Source organism: Vitis vinifera, chromosome 14 (genome assembly GCF_030704535.1).
Source record: "Vitis vinifera cultivar Pinot Noir 40024 chromosome 14, ASM3070453v1".
Lineage (NCBI taxonomy): Eukaryota > Viridiplantae > Streptophyta > Magnoliopsida > Vitales > Vitaceae > Vitis > Vitis vinifera.
In genome coordinates, this window is record NC_081818.1 from 25,532,961 (window position 1) to 25,552,863 (window position 19,903).

General features: G+C 37.4%; 3 protein-coding genes and 1 non-coding gene across 5 annotated transcripts; 2 read left to right on the top strand and 2 right to left on the bottom strand.

Moving 5' to 3' along the window:
- The first annotated feature begins 210 nt into the window (after positions 1–210).
- LOC100259979 (acetolactate synthase 1, chloroplastic) lies at positions 211–2,506 on the top strand. Its single transcript, XM_002274037.5, has one exon. The coding sequence runs from the start codon at positions 314–316 to the stop codon at positions 2,306–2,308; it is 1,995 nt and encodes a 664-aa protein (XP_002274073.1). The 5' UTR covers positions 211–313; the 3' UTR covers positions 2,309–2,506.
- Positions 2,507–6,703: 4,197 nt separating this feature from the next.
- Positions 6,704–7,915, top strand: LOC100265182 (arabinogalactan O-methyltransferase 1). Its single transcript, XM_002274018.4, has one exon. The coding sequence runs from the start codon at positions 6,887–6,889 to the stop codon at positions 7,733–7,735; it is 849 nt and encodes a 282-aa protein (XP_002274054.1). The 5' UTR covers positions 6,704–6,886; the 3' UTR covers positions 7,736–7,915.
- A 5,705-nt stretch (positions 7,916–13,620) lies between these two features.
- TRNAL-AAG (transfer RNA leucine (anticodon AAG)) lies at positions 13,621–13,701 on the bottom strand. Its single transcript has one exon. It is a non-coding gene; the product is annotated as a tRNA-Leu (tRNA).
- A 1,140-nt stretch (positions 13,702–14,841) lies between these two features.
- Positions 14,842–19,834, bottom strand: LOC100265298 (uncharacterized). Of its 2 annotated transcripts, none has more exons than XM_019225331.2 (7): positions 19,591–19,834; positions 19,457–19,497; positions 18,788–18,845; positions 17,676–17,769; positions 15,803–15,887; positions 15,659–15,724; positions 14,842–15,193 (listed from the first exon to the last, which is right to left on the bottom strand). In XM_019225331.2, the coding sequence occupies exons 1-7, from the start codon at positions 19,679–19,681 to the stop codon at positions 15,080–15,082; spliced, it is 549 nt and encodes a 182-aa protein (XP_019080876.2). In that variant the 5' UTR covers positions 19,682–19,834; the 3' UTR covers positions 14,842–15,079. The 2 variants fall into 2 exon arrangements, with proteins under 2 accessions (XP_019080876.2, XP_019080875.2); XM_019225330.2 differs by having other exon boundaries at positions 14,842–15,214; positions 19,591–19,782.
- Between the last annotated feature and the right edge of the window lie 69 nt (positions 19,835–19,903).

Sequence of the window (19,903 nt, forward strand, 5' to 3'; positions counted from 1 at the left end):
AATGAGGAAAAAAAAAAAATATATATATATATATATATATATATATATATATTGGAGACAAACAGAGATGTGAATATGGGAAAGCATCTCGTGAAAAGTGACGTGGTTCGTTTATATTCTTGAATCAAAGCTTTACATGGGCGGGCGGATCTCTGAGGCAACAACTTACGGTGTTATTTTCTACCCAAACCAAAAGGAAAGGTCCATGGGCTGTTTTGTAATTTTAGGCTTCCATATGCTGTAAGCCTATAAGACGACGTCTTTCACTCCAGAAAACCCTGCTAACTGAACTCTCCCCATCTACAATTCAACAATGGCGTCTACCGCCGCCAGCGCCGCTGCAAATCTCTCCATCTCCAAACCCTCTCCGACGCTTTCCTTCCAGTCGCTGACATCCCATTCCAGGCTTATCCTTCCCGGTTCTAAGGCAAAAATCACTGTCTCTGTCGCTCACCGCATCACGGCCTCTCTCTCTGATCCCAAACCCAAACCCTCATCTGCCGTTTCTGCCTCCATCTCCACCGCCGCCCCTGTGGCCACATCGTCGGAGACCTTCATTTCCAGATTTGCCCCCGACGAGCCCCGGAAGGGCTGCGATGTTCTCGTGGAAGCTCTCGAGCGGGAGGGCGTGAAACACGTATTCGCATATCCAGGTGGCGCCTCCATGGAGATCCATCAAGCCTTGACTCGCTCCAACATCATCCGAAATGTGTTGCCGAGACACGAGCAAGGCGGCGTCTTTGCCGCTGAAGGCTACGCCCGCGCGTCCGGTCGTCCTGGGGTTTGCATCGCCACCTCTGGACCTGGCGCCACCAATCTCGTGAGCGGCCTCGCGGATGCATTGCTTGATAGCATCCCAATCGTGGCGATTACTGGTCAGGTCCCTCGAAGGATGATTGGTACCGATGCTTTTCAAGAGACCCCAATTGTGGAGGTAACTCGATCGATTACGAAGCACAATTATTTGGTTCTTGATGTTGAAGACATTCCTCACATTGTGAGAGAAGCGTTTTTCCTTGCAACTTCAGGCCGACCAGGTCCAGTTTTGATTGATGTACCCAAAGATATACAACAGCAGCTCGTGGTTCCGAATTGGAACAAGGGACTTCGGCTGCCCGGGTACACATTTAGACTTCCCAAGTCGCCTGAAAAGGCCCATTTAGAACAGATTGTGCGGTTAATTTCAGAGTCAAAGAGGCCGGTTCTGTATGTTGGTGGAGGCTGTATGAACTCAAGTGAAGAGTTAAAGCGGTTTGTTGATCTTACTGGTATACCAGTGGCGAGTACTTTAATGGGTCTTGGTGCGTTCCCTTGCACAGACAAACTATCTCTTCAAATGCTCGGTATGCACGGGACTATGTATGCCAATTATGCTGTGGACAGGTCCGATTTGTTGCTGGCATTTGGTGTCAGGTTTGATGATCGTGTGACTGGTAAAATTGAAGCTTTTGCCAGCAGAGCTAAGATTGTTCATATCGACATTGATCCAGCCGAGATTGGGAAGAACAAGCAACCCCATGTTTCAGTTTGCGCGGATGTGAAGCAGGCGTTAACAGGGATGAACAGCTTATTGGAGGAGACTGGAGCAAAGTCTAAGTACGATTTCTCATCCTGGAGGGACGAACTTAATGAGCAGAAAGCAAAATATCCATTAAGTTTTAAAACATTTGGAGAAGCCATTCCTCCACAGTATGCTATCCAAGTTTTGGATGAACTGACCGATGGTAATGCAATAATTAGCAGTGGTGTTGGGCAACATCAGATGTGGGCTGCCCAATTTTACAAGTATAGGGGACCTCGTCAGTGGCTGTCCTCCAGCGGATTAGGTGCTATGGGTTTTGGGCTGCCTGCTGCCATGGGTGCTGCAGTTGCCAAACCTGATGCAGTTGTAGTTGACATTGATGGCGACGGAAGCTTTATAATGAATGTCCAGGAGTTGGCTACTATTCGGGTGGAAAATCTTCCAGTTAAGATTATGTTATTGAATAACCAGCATCTGGGTATGGTTGTTCAGTGGGAGGATCGGTTCTATAAGGCTAACAGGGCTCACACATATTTGGGGAACCCCTCTAATGAGGCTGAAATATTTCCCAACATGTTGAAGTTTGCTGAAGCCTGTGATATACCTGCTGCAAGAGTGACGAAGAAGTCGGAGGTTAGAGAGGCAATCAAAAAGATGTTGGAGACTCCAGGACCATACTTGCTGGATGTGATTGTACCTCATCAAGAGCATGTGCTGCCTATGATTCCGAGCGGTGGGGCTTTCAAAGATGCGATCAATGAGGGTGATGGAAGAGAAGCATACTGATGATCTTGTTGCATCCAATGTGTTAGCATAATAGTACTGGTTCTATGTATATGTAGTGCATTTGCAGCTGAGGCAATGTAGTTTTCTTGGTTGGTTCTTTTACTAGGTACGAGTTGCTACTCTGGTAGACTGTACTAGGTATTTATATTTCTCTTTATCTGTTTAAAATTTGGTTTTGAAGGTTTTTAGACTTCAGAAGCTATTTCGCCTTATTTTTTGTTTCATCGATAGCAACTTATAATTTCTTAGATTCATGTGGATCTTAAACGCATTGTTCTGCATCATTCCTCTATGATTGATGTCCCTCTAGTACCCTACCTTCGAAGATGCACACATTTAAAGTTGTGGGGGGTGTGAGAAGAATTTAAAATAGGTCTGTTTGGTAAATCAAGTAGAAAAAGAACTTCCCCTTGATTTCTTCCAGGGTACTAGAGCCAACTTAAGAGCATGGAAGAGTTCTTCCAGGGTAGGCTGTTTCAAGGCTAAAAGGCTGATAGAAAGGATGTGAACTGCGAAGGTGGAAAAGCACTTGTCGGATGAGATAGGAGCCCTTGTGCAGGACCACACATGTTGGTGCGATACTTATAGGCCACACATATTGTTGCTGCAGCAATGATACAACCAAAATTTCATGGTAGAGATTAAGCAGTGTCAGCTATTATCTGCTTTGCAAATTGGATGGGACCGACAAGTGGCTACAGTGCTAGCGGCCATAATGGACTCTGAAATATGTATCTTTTTTTGTTGTATTAGATGAATCCTGGATGGAGCTACCGGCCAGGCCCATGGATAGGACATAGTTGCAGCCCAAAAATAGATAGCTCCCAAGCTCGACATCTAAGCCTAGGCAAGCACTCGGGCTGGATCCAGGTCCTTCAGGGCTCGGGCTAGGCTGGAGATTCAATCCTCAGCTTAGTCCCAAGAATTTAGCACAATCTGATTATTTTGTTTCATAAAACATGCGGCAATGCATTACATGCATCGTAACTTTCGAACGTACAAAATTTGAAGGAGCTATGTTTTACTTTTAGGGATCTTGTCTCGAGCTAGCTTTTGGATCGGGAATGGGCTTTGGCACGAAATTGTCCGGGCAAGATGGGCTGGGTCAGGCTGGGATTCTGTCTGAATTTCTCAGGTTACAACCCTAATAAACCTGTGGGCCTGGCCAGACTCAAATCTGGACACTACCAGTAGCCTGTTTTGTAACAATTTGAAGGATTAGTTTTAGTTTTAGTTTTAAACCTTTTAGTCGAGTGAATATGAATATTTTCAGCTGTTCTTTCTGACGCGTAGTGTCGGTTAAGGACGCTCTGTGCAACACTGAATCTACATTTACTAATCCGACAATTTCAATTTCAAATCATGCCAAGTTGAAAACATAAGGATGGTCTCTAATTCAATGAGACCTCATTTAAAACTCACGTTTCCAGGAAAGCAAAGCTTTATTTCCTTTATTTTGTTGCAAGGATTTGAAAGACATGGTATGGTTACAGTTGAGCTTTGCTGATCCAGTTTGGTGCCTTAATTTGCAGAATGAATCCTCTATTATTTAACTTTTTTGTTATGGTTCAATTAAATTCAGAAGCTCATGGTAATATAACAGAATTTGGGTTCACAATTAACACATTACTGTCATACAATGATGAAATTGTTATATAAAAATCTTTAAAGTTACAAGTAATAAAATGAAAATCAAGATCGTACCTTCAATCATGGCAATCAGATTCACACAAAATATGGATTAATTGGTTAGTCCTTAAAAGACCTTATGTTCATGCATCGATGATACTCACAAATTTATTCTTATAAACCAGAGATCATTTTTTTTCGATAGATATTCTCTTTTTTTTCTTCTTTCCATAAGACATAGGATAGTTTTCAACTTATGTCTTTATAAACATGAGTGGTTACTCCATAAGAGATGTAATCCTACGTTTCATTTATTTTAGGAAAAATAATATTTAAATTGATACAATTTAAAAAAAAAATTATTTTATTTTATTTTATTAAAATACAAAATGGTTTGGAACAAAAATATGTACAGAAGGATTGGACTGAATCAAATGTTTGTTTAGGTAGATTGACAAGAAATTGTCTATTTTGATTTTTAAAAATTACATAATTCTCTATCCCATTAGCTAGGTTAAAATTCCTACGAAATTAGAAGCCAATTATTCTATGATAAGAAAAGGATAGGCACGTATCCTTTTAATTCCCCTTCACGACGTCTTGCTTTTACACTACATGACATTCTTATTAGACTATGGTTATTGGCTACCAAAAGGCTCGTGCCCTTTTTCTGTAGCATCACCCACAACTCTAGGAAGAACAGGCCATGTGTCATTCCTTTATTCACGTACATAAGTGTCACCGTGCGGCTAATAATGATATTCCCATTAATTTGTGGTGCCTTAACGAAGAAAGCCCACCACCATGATTAACAGGGGCGCCATGATGAAAGCGACTGCTGCGGGTTAACGTTTAGTGCAATGTGGGATTGGAGATGAAGATTTCTAGAATGAGCCCAATGTGCTCAAAGAGCTGTTTGAGTTGGACACATTGTCTTGTCTCTACAAGAGCTATTGTGACGCCAGAATCCTTTGCACAGCATTGCAAGAGCTTGTCGTAGCTAACAAGGCGTATCTTTTCTGATGAACCTCTTCGCTCGTCTGATAAGATATCCATGACAAAAAAATTCTGACATTATATAGGTTTGAATTTCTGATAAGTTTAAAGTCGCGAGCATCCCATTGGCTTGGGCTCTGAACGGATAATATCTGAATAATGTTTGCTGTACTTTTCCATCAAAGGTTTCACATGTAGAATTGATCCACTTTTAGGCCACAAAACTAGCACTCGCCTGCAAATTACGTAGGAGGAAGTTGTTGTCAGCTGAGGCATTTCAGATCGCAACCCAGCATCTGAAACTCAAAAGGGCCTCTCCCACGCTCAACACCCAAGCTACAAAGACCTTCTAACTTTGATGTTCACTGAAGAACCGAGCAAAAAAAAAAAGGCAATGCATTCCCTTGGATGAGATCTATATGATCATGGTTTAGTCCCTTTAGAACAAAGTCCATGTGTTGGTGGGCCATTTTGTTGGGTCTGGGAGGGAACTCACCCACCATAACCAAATTACTTTCCCACCTTTCCTTCACATTTTCTAGGTGAAAAAAGAGGGAAAAGAGCCCTACAATTTGATTCTCTGCCATTTTAGAGAAATAAAAAATTCAAATTTCTAAAATGAAATGCACACTCAAATTCTAATAAAGAAAGAAAAAGAGGGAATCAGCTAGATTAGTCTTCCAAACTTTACCTGGCCCATTGAGGACAGACATCAAACTATTGAAACATAAATGCACAACAACATTTGTGGAATGCCAAAAGGAGAATCTTTGTATAGAAAAGCATTTTTCATCTCAACAATCAGTGAGAATTTGGATTGTTTAGGACTTAACCAACACTTGGACCATGACATTATCCCTTCTTGTTAGTTGTTCTTCTTCCCAGTAGAATATATTCCAATCTCTCGTGGCACCAAAACCAAGCTGAGAACAATTGGTTTAGTGATGGATGAGACATTTTTTAATCATCATGGACAATTATAAATCCTTCTTGTATTAAAAAAATCCCATGTCGTTTTGTCGTCTTGGCATTTTAGCTCAGGCGATGGCAAGATGACAAGTCGCAACGTTTGAAATGATCATCAGAATGAGTGATATGACCAAAAGACATGCCCTGCGTTTGACCACTTCCTTCTCTGATTTATATATAGGAAAATAGTAATAAATTTTTTGAAAGAAATTGAAATACCCAGAAGTTGCAACTTGTAAAACAAATCTTTTTAAAGAATGGATTCAATAAATGTCACAAAATCCAACTTTGTAAAAGAAGTAGAAAGATGCAGAATGGCCCCATAGCAGGGGTGAAAGAACAGAGCAGAAAGTCCCATTAAGGACATGTAATGGCACCAATGGCCATCCTGATATTATACAGAGAGGATGCTGCAACAATTGCGGTGGGTGACATGGCTGTTGCAGATGGTGAAGACATCTGCAGGTACTAGGGCAATTAATGGTACAGGCTAATTCAATCTCACACCCAGTCATTCTTAGAAATTTAATAGGAAAAAATTACAATTATAGAAAAAGTTGAATTTATACAAATTATTTAGGAAATCACTATCATTGTCTTTTATAATAAAAATCATCCAAAAATAAATAAAAAATTGTGCTATCTTTCTATATCCACGTAGATATTATTTATCCAATTTTGTTTAATAATTAATTTTATATTTTGATTTTAGCGGAAAATAAGGGAGATTACATTTTATTATTTTGACAAAGTAGAAGGAGAGAGATTCTTAGGAAGCCATTTGAGAGGGTGACGTCATCTAATCACAATTATAATTTGAAACTGTAGTTTACAAGAGGGTGGTCCACTCTAATTAGGGATTATTATCTCTTTCTATTATTATATATCTAAATATTTTATATTAACACCCCCAAAGACTAAAAGATTTGGAGATTTCTCTTATTCTCATCTCTACAGTTTTGAGAGAGAGAGAAAGAGGGAGAGATGAAGAATCGCCGAGTTCTTTTCGAGAGGCCGTGGCTACTCACCGTAGTGATTGGCGGTATGATCGGCGCGGCTATTCTCATCAACAGCTTCGGCCGAACGTCCAGCAACTCTCTCTTGTGTTCCTTCTCCGGCGCTTATACGAGACCCGACCACTCCGATGACTCAGTGGCGCAGACGCAGCTCATCGCCATTCTCCATTACGCAACATCTAGAGTGGTTCCGCAGCAATCTCTGGCGGAGATCAGAGTCTCGTTCGACGTCCTCCAATCTCTCGCTCCCTGCAACTTCTTGGTCTACGGGCTCGGCCACGATTCTGTTATGTGGTCCTCCTTCAACCCAAAAGGCACCACCATCTTCCTCGAAGAAGATCCCAAGTGGGTTCAGACTGTACTAAAACAAGCCCCTAACTTGCTAGCCCACACCGTCCGCTATCGTACGCACCTCTCCGAGGCGGATCAGCTTCTCCGCTCCTACAAATCGGAACCCGCTTGCTTGCCCCCTGACGTCCGCCTCCGCGACAACACTGCGTGTAGGTTAGCGCTGACCGGTTTGCCGGAGGAGGTGTACGATACGGAGTGGGATTTGATAATGATAGATGCGCCGAGGGGATATTTTCCCGAGGCGCCTGGGCGGATGGGAGCGATCTTCACGGCGGCGGTTATGGCGAGGGCGAGAAAACGCCAGGGCGTAACTCACGTATTTCTTCACGACGTTAACAGGAGGATCGAGAAGGTGTATGCTGAAGAGTTTCTGTGTAAAAAGAATTTGGTGAAGGCTGAAGGGAGGCTTTGGCACTTTGCGATTCCGTCGGCGGCCAATGATACGATGAACTCCGCCTTTTGCTAAAGATGTTTCTGACTAAATCTAGTACTTTTTATTTTTCTTTTTCTTTTTTAATTTAAAAATTCTTAGATAGTTTTTTTTTTTTTTTTAATTTCAAAAGTTTTTTTTTAATTTTACATTGGAGATGTTAGTTGATATAAAGAATAAAGTTTTGTGAATTTCTAATTTTTATTTTATATAAAAGGAGTGAAATGAATGGCTTATAGATGCAATTCTGGGCAATTCCCTTATTTTGGAAAGGAATGGGTAGTAGGAAGAGTCCCCGTATGAATTTGTCTACAAACTTCTGAAAAGGAGTGAGGTGTAGGTGAATATCCCAAACCCCTACAACCAATTAAAGTATGAGTTTGGGGTGCATGCTTTGCTATTCAACAGACGGCCCTACCATTCAATGATAAAAAAATTTATTTCTTATGTAACAAGATATGTACAAAAATCCAAATACATACCAAGCTTGAAGTATTCGGTACGGATTCTTACAAGCTTCTATTTAAAATTATGCCAAATTTGAAAAAATTACCGAAGGATTTTTAATAAAAATTTTAAATATCACGTTGGAATTTATGCCTAAAATCAAGCTTCTCACATTTTCCTTTTATTTTTTGTTTTTTTTTTTAATTTTAATAAGTGAAGCATTTTCTACCTCACCCGTTATTTGATTAAAATGGTTATTGAAAATTCAAAATTTAAAATTTAACCCTTCATGATATTTTGACATCATTTGGACAAAAATACTTTTATTATTTTCTTATAAAAATAATCAACTCTTTTAAATCTTACATATAAATACTAAATATAGAAGAGTTAGGTGGTGTTTGTTTTTTTGGCTTTTTGCTGAAAACCATTTAGTTTTAGAATTTAAGTTGTTTGTTTTTTTACTTTTTCATGACTTATTATAAACTTTTTACTAAATAGAAAAAGCCAAAATATGTGGCTTTTTCTAAATAGAAAAAATAACACAATGGTTTTTTTTACTTTTTAATACTTAATAGAAATAAAATACTACAAAAACAAACAACCTAATATTTAATACTATTAAGTATTAAGGTTCTATTTAGAATTAAGTAAAAAAACAAACACCACCTTAGTGTATACCCCTTTTTTTTTACAAACCAAAGGTTCTTAGTTTTTTTATTATTGTTTTGCTGGCTTTCCTTAAGAAGCCGGGGAGCATTTTCAGTGAGGGTGGGGGGGACCTCCCATAGAGCTCCATGCAAGGACGTGTGGTGATCCTTCAGCAGCCGGCCCATGACGGTGGTTGAGGATGGAGATTGATGAGGGGTGCACAGGAAAGCAGGTAGAAGGCTGACAGGAGAAAGATATTTTTTCGGAGGGGGAGTTTCTGGTGGGGGGCAGGAGATATTGAGAGTTGGAGAAGAACAGGAAAATGGAGGAAAAGGAAAAAAACGAGTAAGGAAGTTGTTGATGGCAAAATTCTGACGTAGCAATTGCAGCTACCAGAAACGGAGTTTGGATCAACGCATGAATAAATCCTTCCTTCCTCCTGCAAAAAAGATGTCCGGACGGGTTGTCCGGGCATCTCCTCCGATGCCTCAGTTAGTATTTAGGAAGTTGTTTGAAAGCAATTGCGGGAGTGTTCCTCCACGATGTTTCTATTGCTTACCTCCTGAGAATTACCTTCAAGCTTATATATAAGGCAGAGAAGGTGTATTTGCTGGGCTAGCAGGTCCCATCGTCATGATTACGGCTCATAAGGTGGCGAAGTAATCATGACGTTTTTGGTGCGAGATGGCAGTTGTCAGGAGGATATTTAGGCGGTTCCACCGCCTCAATAAATATCGGGGATGTGTCAAGAGACCTGAGAAGACTTGGGAATGTTTTGTCGAATGTATCTTGCATTGAATATGCGTGACAGTTCAGAAGACTTGGTCGTCAGTGTTGTCAGAGTTATCTTTTTTATTGTGGGCCGAAATGGATCCGACGAATCGCGAGTGTCTGACGAGCCAAGCTGTCCGGTTAAGCGTTACTGGAGGATCCGTACATGTCTGTCCGGGGAAGTTGAATCGTCATCCTCTCCCATTCGGCGACAGGCGCCGGATGTGAGATATCCGAATAGGGTAGAACGTTGGCCGGATAGAATGGCGGAGGTGAAACATCCGGGTGGAATGAGCGATGACTTCCGTCCGGGTGGAACGAGTTATGTCACGCGTCGCAAGACGGACGTCTGCGTGTCCAAGAGAGAGGAAGCCACGTGGCAGTTTTTAGGGAGGATCCCACAGAAGTAAGCGAGGAGCCTGAGGGGATTGGACCAGAGGGGAGAGCTTTTACAGAGAGAACGAGGGACAGAGGAGAGTTTGCTGGAAGCCAAGCCACTTTTGCTCGAAGGGAATCACTCAGGCAACAACCAGTACCTCCAGTCTGAAATCACTTTTGCTTTCTGATCGAAGGGGAAGGCTTACGTCACAGCGCCTTCCATTACGCTTAAAGGTTTCTTGTGCTGCAAAACCAGAGACGGTGGAGAAGGTGTGCCATTGTCAAGAAACAACTTGCATTACCAGAGGACTCTGCAATTATTGGTGAATAAAAAATTTGCAGCGCTTGGAACTGATTCTCTTGATACGGTATTTGACAATTATCCATAAGTACACTAAGGTGGTGTTTGTTTTTTGGCTGAATAGAAAAAACCAAATATTTTGGCTTTTTCTATTCAGCTAAAAGTAACTTATTGACATCAACCAACATCATTGAACTAAACTTATTGATAATAAGCTCACTTTATCTATGTTGGATAGTTTTAACAAGTTACTTTTAGCTGAATAACAAAAACCAAAATATTTAATTTTTTCTATTAAGCCAAAAAAAAAACACCACCTAACTGTTTTCCTTGAGCTATTTTCTATGAAACATCCATCCTTATGTAATCATGATGGTTCTTTCTCTGGCTGGTTGAATGAAATGTATTACCCACTATTTTTTATTTTTTATTTTTTGCCATGTCTATTGTCAAATTCATACTGTCAATTGCTTCCTCTTGATTTTTTTAAGCAACAATGTGAGGTAGTCAAGAAGAAATAGGAAGACTGGATTTTCTAATTCACTTTGTTGCTCCTCCAAAATAGCATATCTTAACCATTAAAACAGTTTGGCTTTCTTCTCTCTAGAAATTGCTGGCATGCACGTGCTATTCCAAATTTTCAGTTTAGTGGATCTTCAAGGAAGCAATGGTCTTTATTGACTTACAAAAGGTATATTATAGGTTATTTAAGCACATTGGTGTGGATGTGCTCCAGAAACGTGGAGTACTAGTTGAGTTATATCTTGAGGCTTTTAGTGGAAGCTAGCTACCTAATGGCTAAAGCTTTTGGATTAAAATGGTAGTTTAATTTTGGTATTAAAGCCTTCATGTGTGATAGGAAGCTACGTGTAAAAAAATGTTAGGATATTAGCCTAATTGTTGGTTGGCTTAATATATACTTTGTTTATTGATTATAGGCTTTTAGGTCAAAATGGTAGTTTTAACATTAAAATTTAATTTCCAATCACGATACATTTTCACATTTTCACTGTATAGTTGTTTATGCTTCCTGTCAATCAATATATAGTTAATTGTGCTTATATTAGAAGTGATTTCAAGGCTTAGGGAGATGCTTGTGCCTCAGTATTAAAAGGTTTCAGAAATGCATTATATTGTCCTTTAAAAAAAAAACAAAAAAACTTTGTGGTGCCTTTATTTTTTTTTATTTGTTTATTCCTTAAATGACATGCTATACACGTTGCCAGGCCATTTCTTCTTTTTATTATTTTCTTAGTTCTCTCCAACTTTTAATGCCAAAGACTTCATTTTCAAAACTTTAATTGTAAACTCCAATTTTAATTTGATTTTTCAAAGCTACAATTTTAATTTAATTTTTCAAAAACTCCCATTTTTAAAAATTCAATTTTTAAAACATTGACTTCCCAAATTTTAATTATTTTCAAATTTTATTTTTAAAAATCTCAATCATTAAAATTCAATTTTTCAAAAATCTGACTTTTGAATTTAATTTTCAATCTCAAAAATTTCACTATTCACGTTCATTCATTTAAACATTATTTTTGTTATTATTATTATTATTATTTTATATTTATTTATTTATTTATTTTAAAAATTCAAATCATTAAAGTTCAATTCTTGAAAAATCTGACTTTCGAATTTAATTTTCAATCTAAAAAATTCCACTATTCACGTTCATTCGTTTAAATATTATTTTCATTATTATTATTATTATTATTCTATTCATTTATTTTACAAATTCCAATAATTAAAGTTCAATTTTTCAAAATTCCGTTTTTCAAATTTAATTTAATTATCCCAATGTAAAAGAGTTGAATAATTTAATTATCAAAAGCATAGACGTCGGTTTGGGGTGCATGCTTTGCTATTCAACAGACGGCCCTACCATTCAATGATAAAAAAAAAATTATTTCTTATGTAACAAGATATATACAAAAATCCAAATACATACCAAGCTTGAAGTATTCAGTACGGATTCTTGATGTTACAACTTACAAGCTTCTGTTTAAAATTATGCCATATTTGAAAAAATTATCAAAGGATTATTAATATAAAATTTGAAAAAATTATCAAAGGATTATCAATAAGAATTTTAAATATCACGTTGGTATTTATTCCTAAAATCAAGCTTCTCACATTTTCCTTTTATCTTTTTTTTTCTATTTTAATAAGTAAAGCATTTACTACTTCATCCGTTATTTGATTAAAATGGCTATTGAAAATTTAAAATTTAAAATTTAACCTTTTATTGACAAAAATACTTTTATTATTTTTTTATAAAAATAATCATTTCTTTTATATTTTACATATAAATACTTAAAATAGTAAAATATATTTATTTTAATAAAAAATTGGTTATTTTTCAAGTAAAAACATTAGAAGAGTTAGGTTCACAAATCGAGGTATCATTTAATCATTTTTATCAAATTAATTCTTTTAATTACTATTTTTTTTGGTTTTTTATTTCTTTTTTATGAATATTATCCAATGAATTTAAGAAGTTAACAATTTTTTAATAAATAAATTAAAATTAATCCAAAATAAGGAAATTAAAATGAAGATTTAAAAATAAATTATTTAATAGAAATATATTGAAAGACTTTACAAACTTGTAAAAGGTGTTAGAAAGATTTTAAAAAGATATTTTTTATGGAAAATTTGTTGAAATAAGAAGGGCTCGCCAGAAAATGTAGATAGTTGAATTTGAACAAACTTAATATAAAAAAATAAGAAGATAAAAAATAAAAAAAATAAAAAAAGGGTCAAATTTGAGCAACTTGATAATGGGCTGCCGCCATACATGACTTAAGTATGGTTAATAATGGGCTATCCGCCAATGAAATGTTAGCCACTTAGTAATGGGCTACCCACCACTCATTGTCTACGTTGACTCAAGGTGCGTTGGTAGTGACCCCCTACCAATATAAGTAAATTCAAAGCCTCTTCACAGTGGGCTGACCACAATACATTGACTTACACGGCTATGCCACGCCCTCTAATGGGCTGGATCAATCCCAACTTAAAAATAGGAAAAAAGGCTGACCATAATGCATTGACTTAAGCCATACCCTCTGATGGGCTGAATCGATCTCAAATTGAAAATAGGGAAAAAGGCTCACCACATTACATTGACATTGATTCAAGGTACACGTGCAATGGCTGTCTACCAATGCAAGTAAATCCGAGCTCCTTCATAGTGGGTTGACCACGATACATTGGCTCAAGCCACACCTACTAATGGGCTATAAAAAACAAACAAATAAATAAATGGGCTGCACACAATACATTGGCTCAAGTCACACCTACTGGGTAACAAAAAATAAATCAAGCCCACATTGGCTTCAACCAGACCTATTAATGGATAGTAAATATATGTGGAGAGTGGGATTTGAACCCACGCCCTTTCGGACAAGAACCTTAATCTGGCGCCTTAGACCAACTCGGCCATCTCCACATTTGACATGATAATTTGTTTGCGAGTAAAAACCGTTCTATTGAAAATAAAAAAAAAATGAAAAAAGAGTGGGCTGACCACAATACACCCGCTAATGGAAACAAAAGGCCGGAATGGGCTGGATCAATCCGAACTTGAGCCCACGCCCTTTTGGACCAGAACCTTAATCTGGCTCCTTGGACCAACTCGGCCATCTCCACGATCAACATCATACTCTGTTCGTATATCCTTTTTAACCTAATATTGAGTTGAAACACAATGAATAAACCTACAGTGATATTATGATGTATGTGACTATCACCTGAATAGATGTTATGTTCATTTTAAAATCGCGATCCTTGATTGAAAGAAAACATACTGACCACCAGTTCAAATTCCAATACCCTTGAAAACCATTCCAATTTCGAATCTTTTTTACAGTTAGACTACAGAGTGGGCACACCATTACCTCGTGTTTCACAAAGGCTCAGAATCGCCAAGGTTGCTGCCCAATCAGAGAGAGCAGTGAAAAGAAAATTTTCAAGTACCCGCTCCGTCCTAACGGGATTCAAAAGGGCATAAACGAGTTAAAAGGAGTTAGATTTGAGATTTTTTATAAAAGTATATATATATATATATATATATATATATATATATATATATATTCCCCAATGCAATTCTCCACCTTTTTCCTTTTGTGTTGTTCATTAGCATGAGCTTGGAAATTTCAGGGAGCCCTGGACTTCCAATACAAATGGAGAATCCATTCCACACGGTTTACATGCTATTTAAAAGCACAGGTCATCATCTAGAATGGACAATACAAGACTGAGAATTTGGAAAATATTGAAGCGTAGCTCATCTTTTCGCATAATTCATATAAAGAACAATTATAGCTTGTGATTCGTTCCAGATACCAGGGAGGGGTTCCTCTGGAAATTTTCCAAAAGAGCCCAAGAAAAAGATTAATGTCTACCTCCTTTAGACAGTTCTTTCATTTTTTCAGAAAACTTTCCCTCAAATTTCCCTATCTTCTGCAACTCCGCAGCAAAGCATTGTCATATTTCTTGGTGTTGCGCTACCTGCTTCTAAACCTGATGGCTGCGGTATGTATATATTTCCATGAATTCCCTATTCCCCTTTGGATCAACAGAAGAAACCGAAAGGAAAACTGGCTAAAAGCCAACATCTCACTAAAAGTACAGCCTCTAGCAGCTTTAATGTACCAACCAACATATCGGATGGGTTTCTCTCTTCCAAATCATGGAAGAGTGTATACATTTAGATTTTAGTTCACATATGACAAGTAATGACTACAGTAAACTACCACTACGTCATGGGGGGAAAGATTAGATAGAGCTAGCTAGAATTGAAAACAAAGAAATCAAGTGAACCCATTCTACCTTGGCATAAACAAAGGTGATACCCTCCTTCGAACAATCTCCTGAATCTGTTCTGATGACAAAATTGATGGTTCACTCTCAAAATTGGCTTTTTCCATCTGCTGACGCAACTGGAAGAACACAAGATACAACTGAAAACTATGAGTGTAACAAAACTCTAGTGCATAAATGTTCTTACAATCAGCTGTAAATCTTTAATTGATTAATGCTGCTAAAAATTTCCATTAGGCCCTTAAAATAGTGAAACAAACACACATGATCATGGCAAACCATCAACACCATGGTTCTTATAGAATTGAATCCCAAAGGACCCTATTGAGTGATCTAAATCACAAAAAAGATGCACCAAAGCCATATAAATTGCCTCGATACAATTCATAAAAATGTTTCACTTCTTATTAAGCCATATAATCCAAATGGCAACTAGAATTTCAAATGGCGATGAAATAAAAACAACAAAAGCTGAGTCATGTTTTCTTCTATATGAGGTTTCATAAATCAAGATAAAATCATCCTATGTCTGAGGCTTCAAACTGATATTCTATGTGGGGGAACAAGCATACATAGGCAGGTACCTTTTCAAGGATTACAGATTGATCATCCAGGTGAAATTTGCGCATGTGCTTTAGCATCTCTAGTTGCTGCAAAACAGTTCACCTTCTACCTGTTAGCAATACCTACTTCCAACATTTTTTTAAACAAGTTTAAATAAATTTCACCTGTTCCTGTAGCTTGTGTTGAGCATGTATTCTTTCAGCAAATTCATCTGGTCCAAGTTCGGCTTCTTCACATGCCACCTCCTCCCTATCGTTTCCATATGATAAAAACTCAACCAGAATAATTTACCATCAATGTCAAACAAAACCAAAGAAAGCAGGACTATATAGATTGATTCTTCCCAGCAAAAAAGAACGAAGCCAAAGGATAATGAACTTTTTTTCTCCTGGAGCAAAATTAAAGAGCATGATATATATTGTAAACCAAATCCTACAAGTTTAAGCTTTTAAGGAAAATTGGTAATTCAGCAATTATATTTTGGGTTAGAAATTTTAAACATATTTTGAACTTCAAACCTAAGTTGGTTTTAATTAAAAACAAATTGGACTTAACACCTAATTAACTTGCATCTCACCAATCATCTAAACCAAACCAAATTTACCTTAAACAAGTTTGGTTTGGTTTGGTTTGGTTTTGATTTAAACATAGACCGACCACATCAGTTTGGTTAATTTTTCTTGTTTCTGACCACCAATAGGTTGAGTGTAGGCTTCCCTGTTTCTGACCTTTTTTTAATGCATTTAACTCAGCTGCTCTGCCTTTTTTAGCTTCATTTTGCAATCATTAGGACTCCTTTTTTCCTTCTATATTTAAGGGTTTTTGGCATATTTTGTGAATAGAGAACACCATTAGAGAGCTCATGGCCTACCAAATGTTATTCAATGGAATTTAAGAGGATTTATGCTCTTGGATAAGGTCGAATGCATTCAAAACCCATAAATCCTATATACTGTGTGAGTGCATTGTGTGTGATTGGTGCACAACACAAGGGTTGAACTGCTCAGGCTTGGGGTGGAAGAGCATTGAAGAATGCTTGGTTTATGGATGTATTCATCAGTGATTGTTCAAGGGGAGTAGCCTCTTTTCTCATTCATTTCCTTGTATTTTGTAATTGTACCTAGGAGTTCTTAGTTGGGGTTTGTAACCCCAAATTTGGTATGTGAGGCTTTGTCCTCCTTGTTGTGTGTAATAGTTTTGGGTTAACCATGGAAACCCTTGTGGGATTAATACTGGTGAGAGTGTAGAAAGTTGGGAGGGAATGTAGGTGAAAGGCTAAACCACTATAAATCTTAGCATTTTGAGTTTGACATCCTTACTCATTTACTCATCACATTCCATTACATTTATCTTACAATGTTAGATTCAACTATTTTGTTATCATTTGCTTACCTTACTCATATCTTTTGTTAAAATTGCTCAATTGAAAATCAATTTTGTAGGTAGTCTTATTCAACATCCCCCTTAAAGGATTATAGTGAACCTCCTGGGGAGCTTATTTCATTTTTAAATTGCCATCTTCACTGATTAGAACTAAAACAGAATATAGTTTTATTGTCCCTAAAAATTCCATGCAATCCAAAATGGAACTTTCATTTCCATGAGACACCAAAATGCCGACCTGGGAGAGTTCCAAGAAGAGGTTTCCCAGGATTAAAGGAAGAGGGCAACAAGCACTGTAGTATATTAAACTCTCAGTAGATTCACTGGACAATAAACATAGACTATATCCAAGCTAGTCATATCCTCTGATGGCACATAGGTCTGAATCTCATAACAAAAGAATAAATTCTCATATTGGAGATTAGAGATTCATCCTTTTCAAAATCAAAATCAAAATTGTTGAACTCTTCAACCCTGTATCATCATCCAGGTAGATTCTCCTGTAAAGATCCTTAGGATAGGGTCTAAATAAAGTAATAAACCCACTTGTTTAGATGCAATGTCTTAAATTTGGCCTTCAATAACTTATCAATATGGGTTGGAACTATAAACCACCATGGGAGAGAGACAGAGGAAGAGAGAGAGAGAGCTTACTTTGCAACAAATTTATAAAAGCGAAGCATCAAATCCTGATCATTCTCATAAACCATATTGACTTTCCCCAGGCAAGCTATACCAAACCTTGGATCTATAGCAGAAGGAAAAAAACAATGTTATACCACATTAATATGTTGCAACATACATTCTACCTTATGTATTTCATTTTCGAGAGAGAAGAAATTGTAAACAACCCACAAAAAACTCTAGGGAGCAATTATTTTTTACCAAAATAATTCATTTGTGCTCTCCAAATTCAACTTTACTACCAAAGCTTATATTGATTCATAACTAAGGGCTCCACAGCTGAATGCACAAAATAACTTGCATCAATATCTATTACTTATAGTGTTTGGAGTAAGACAAGTCACATCTTTGGCCTTTCCAAGAAAAAGAACATGGCAACATAATCAACTCAGCCAAAGTGAGGTCCTTCAAGTTTACCTGCTATTGAACCAAGGAAAACATTATCTCAAGCAACTTACTAAACTACTTCAGCTTTTAAACCATAATTATATGAAAACATGAAGTACTTTCTATTTCTTTCTTCGCATTTGAGGTGGGTTCATCAGAACCATAGTAATTCCACTGGAGAAGAATGGTGCAAGGAGTCCACAGAGAGAATTGCAAATTGTAATATGATGGCTTGTCAGTTCAGTAGAGGCAGTATAATGTACCTCATAAAGCTCCCTAAATTCTTTTCATAGGTAAATAGAATTAAAATAAGAAGCACCTAAAATCCGGCATTCAGGCTGTGTAAAGCTCCTCAAATCGATGATACTTAAAGAAAACTATTGAGTCAATGATCCCCAGGTGAATGACAAGATCTAAAAGCTAAAATCAGTTGAATAGCTTCAGATGATTCACAAAAGTGCATGCCCAGACCAATTAATGTATAAACATAAAGAACTGATAAAAACATCCTTGGAAACAAAAGGCAACAACTTATAGTTGGAAATTCCAATAAACAAATCTATTTCCAGTGGTAGGCCATGGAACTATATAGCAAGCCAGCACCTCCGATCTTCACTTTAGGAACGTAAACAATGAGCATATACAGAAACTAATCCTAGTAAATGAACTTATTTCATCAAATAGGAAGAATTTACCAATTCCCATCTCCGAAAAGATCTCTTCTTGAATTGCAGTGGTTACAGCAACAGCTTCCTAAACAATGAACAATTGAAATTTCAGAAAAAAAAAAAAGGTTTAAGAAATAATAATTCCTACAAAGGAATACTGATAATGAGGCCGGTTGTCCTTTAGCAGGGCAGTTCATGAATCATATGCCCCAAATCCTTCAGTGTTAGTTTTCAATTAACACTGTAACACAGTGTTCCCTGCAGTACGGCAGTTCATATGTGTTTTACACATCATGTGTGGTGGCCTTCTTTCTGTTGGGCGTGGGTAACCTTTAACCCCACAACTCAGTTGGATCATACAGTAGTTTACAGTAAAGAAGTTCAGATTTCGATCTGAATCACCGATCAATGAAAATAAACCAAATCATTATAAAAATAGACATAACCGTAAACTATTGAACTAAATAGACACTTTTCCTTTTGATAGGTGTTGAACTAAATAGACACTTGAACACTTCATCCACATTCATGACAGAATCAAACTCAAATAGTTTCACGCACTCCCTCAAATTCATTTTCCTTCATTCTAGAAAGCAGATAACTAAACTAAGTAAAACCTCTACCATGGGGTTAAAAGGATCACACCACGTTAAATTTTAGAAAATACAAGAACAAAATCGAGAAAATTCCAGTCACCTGTTTATCCTCCACAGCGTCCGCAATCCGTTTCTTCACATCTGAAAATTAAAAATAAAATAAAAATAAAAATAAGTGAAGAAAATAGCAAAATCCAAAACCAGAAAAGAAAAGGTTGGGGAGTAGGAAATGACCAGGCTGAGAAGTGAGGAAGGAGAAGCGGTTGAAGAGATGAAGCAGCTGGTCTCTTGAGAGCATTCCAGAGTTCTGAGAAGTGGAAGACATTGTAAGGCGCTTGTCCACCACGACGCTCCCCGGCACCCCAGAGTTATCAAAATTCAAGATGAGCCACACCCTAAAACGACGTCACTTTTCTTTTCCTTTTAATTCATATAAAAGGCCCTTTTGACGGTCCACATGCCTGTTGGTACTGGCCGCGCCCAATAAAGGCTTAAAGGACCTTTTATACCGTACTATGTAAAGTGAATCCCAGATTGATTCATAAAT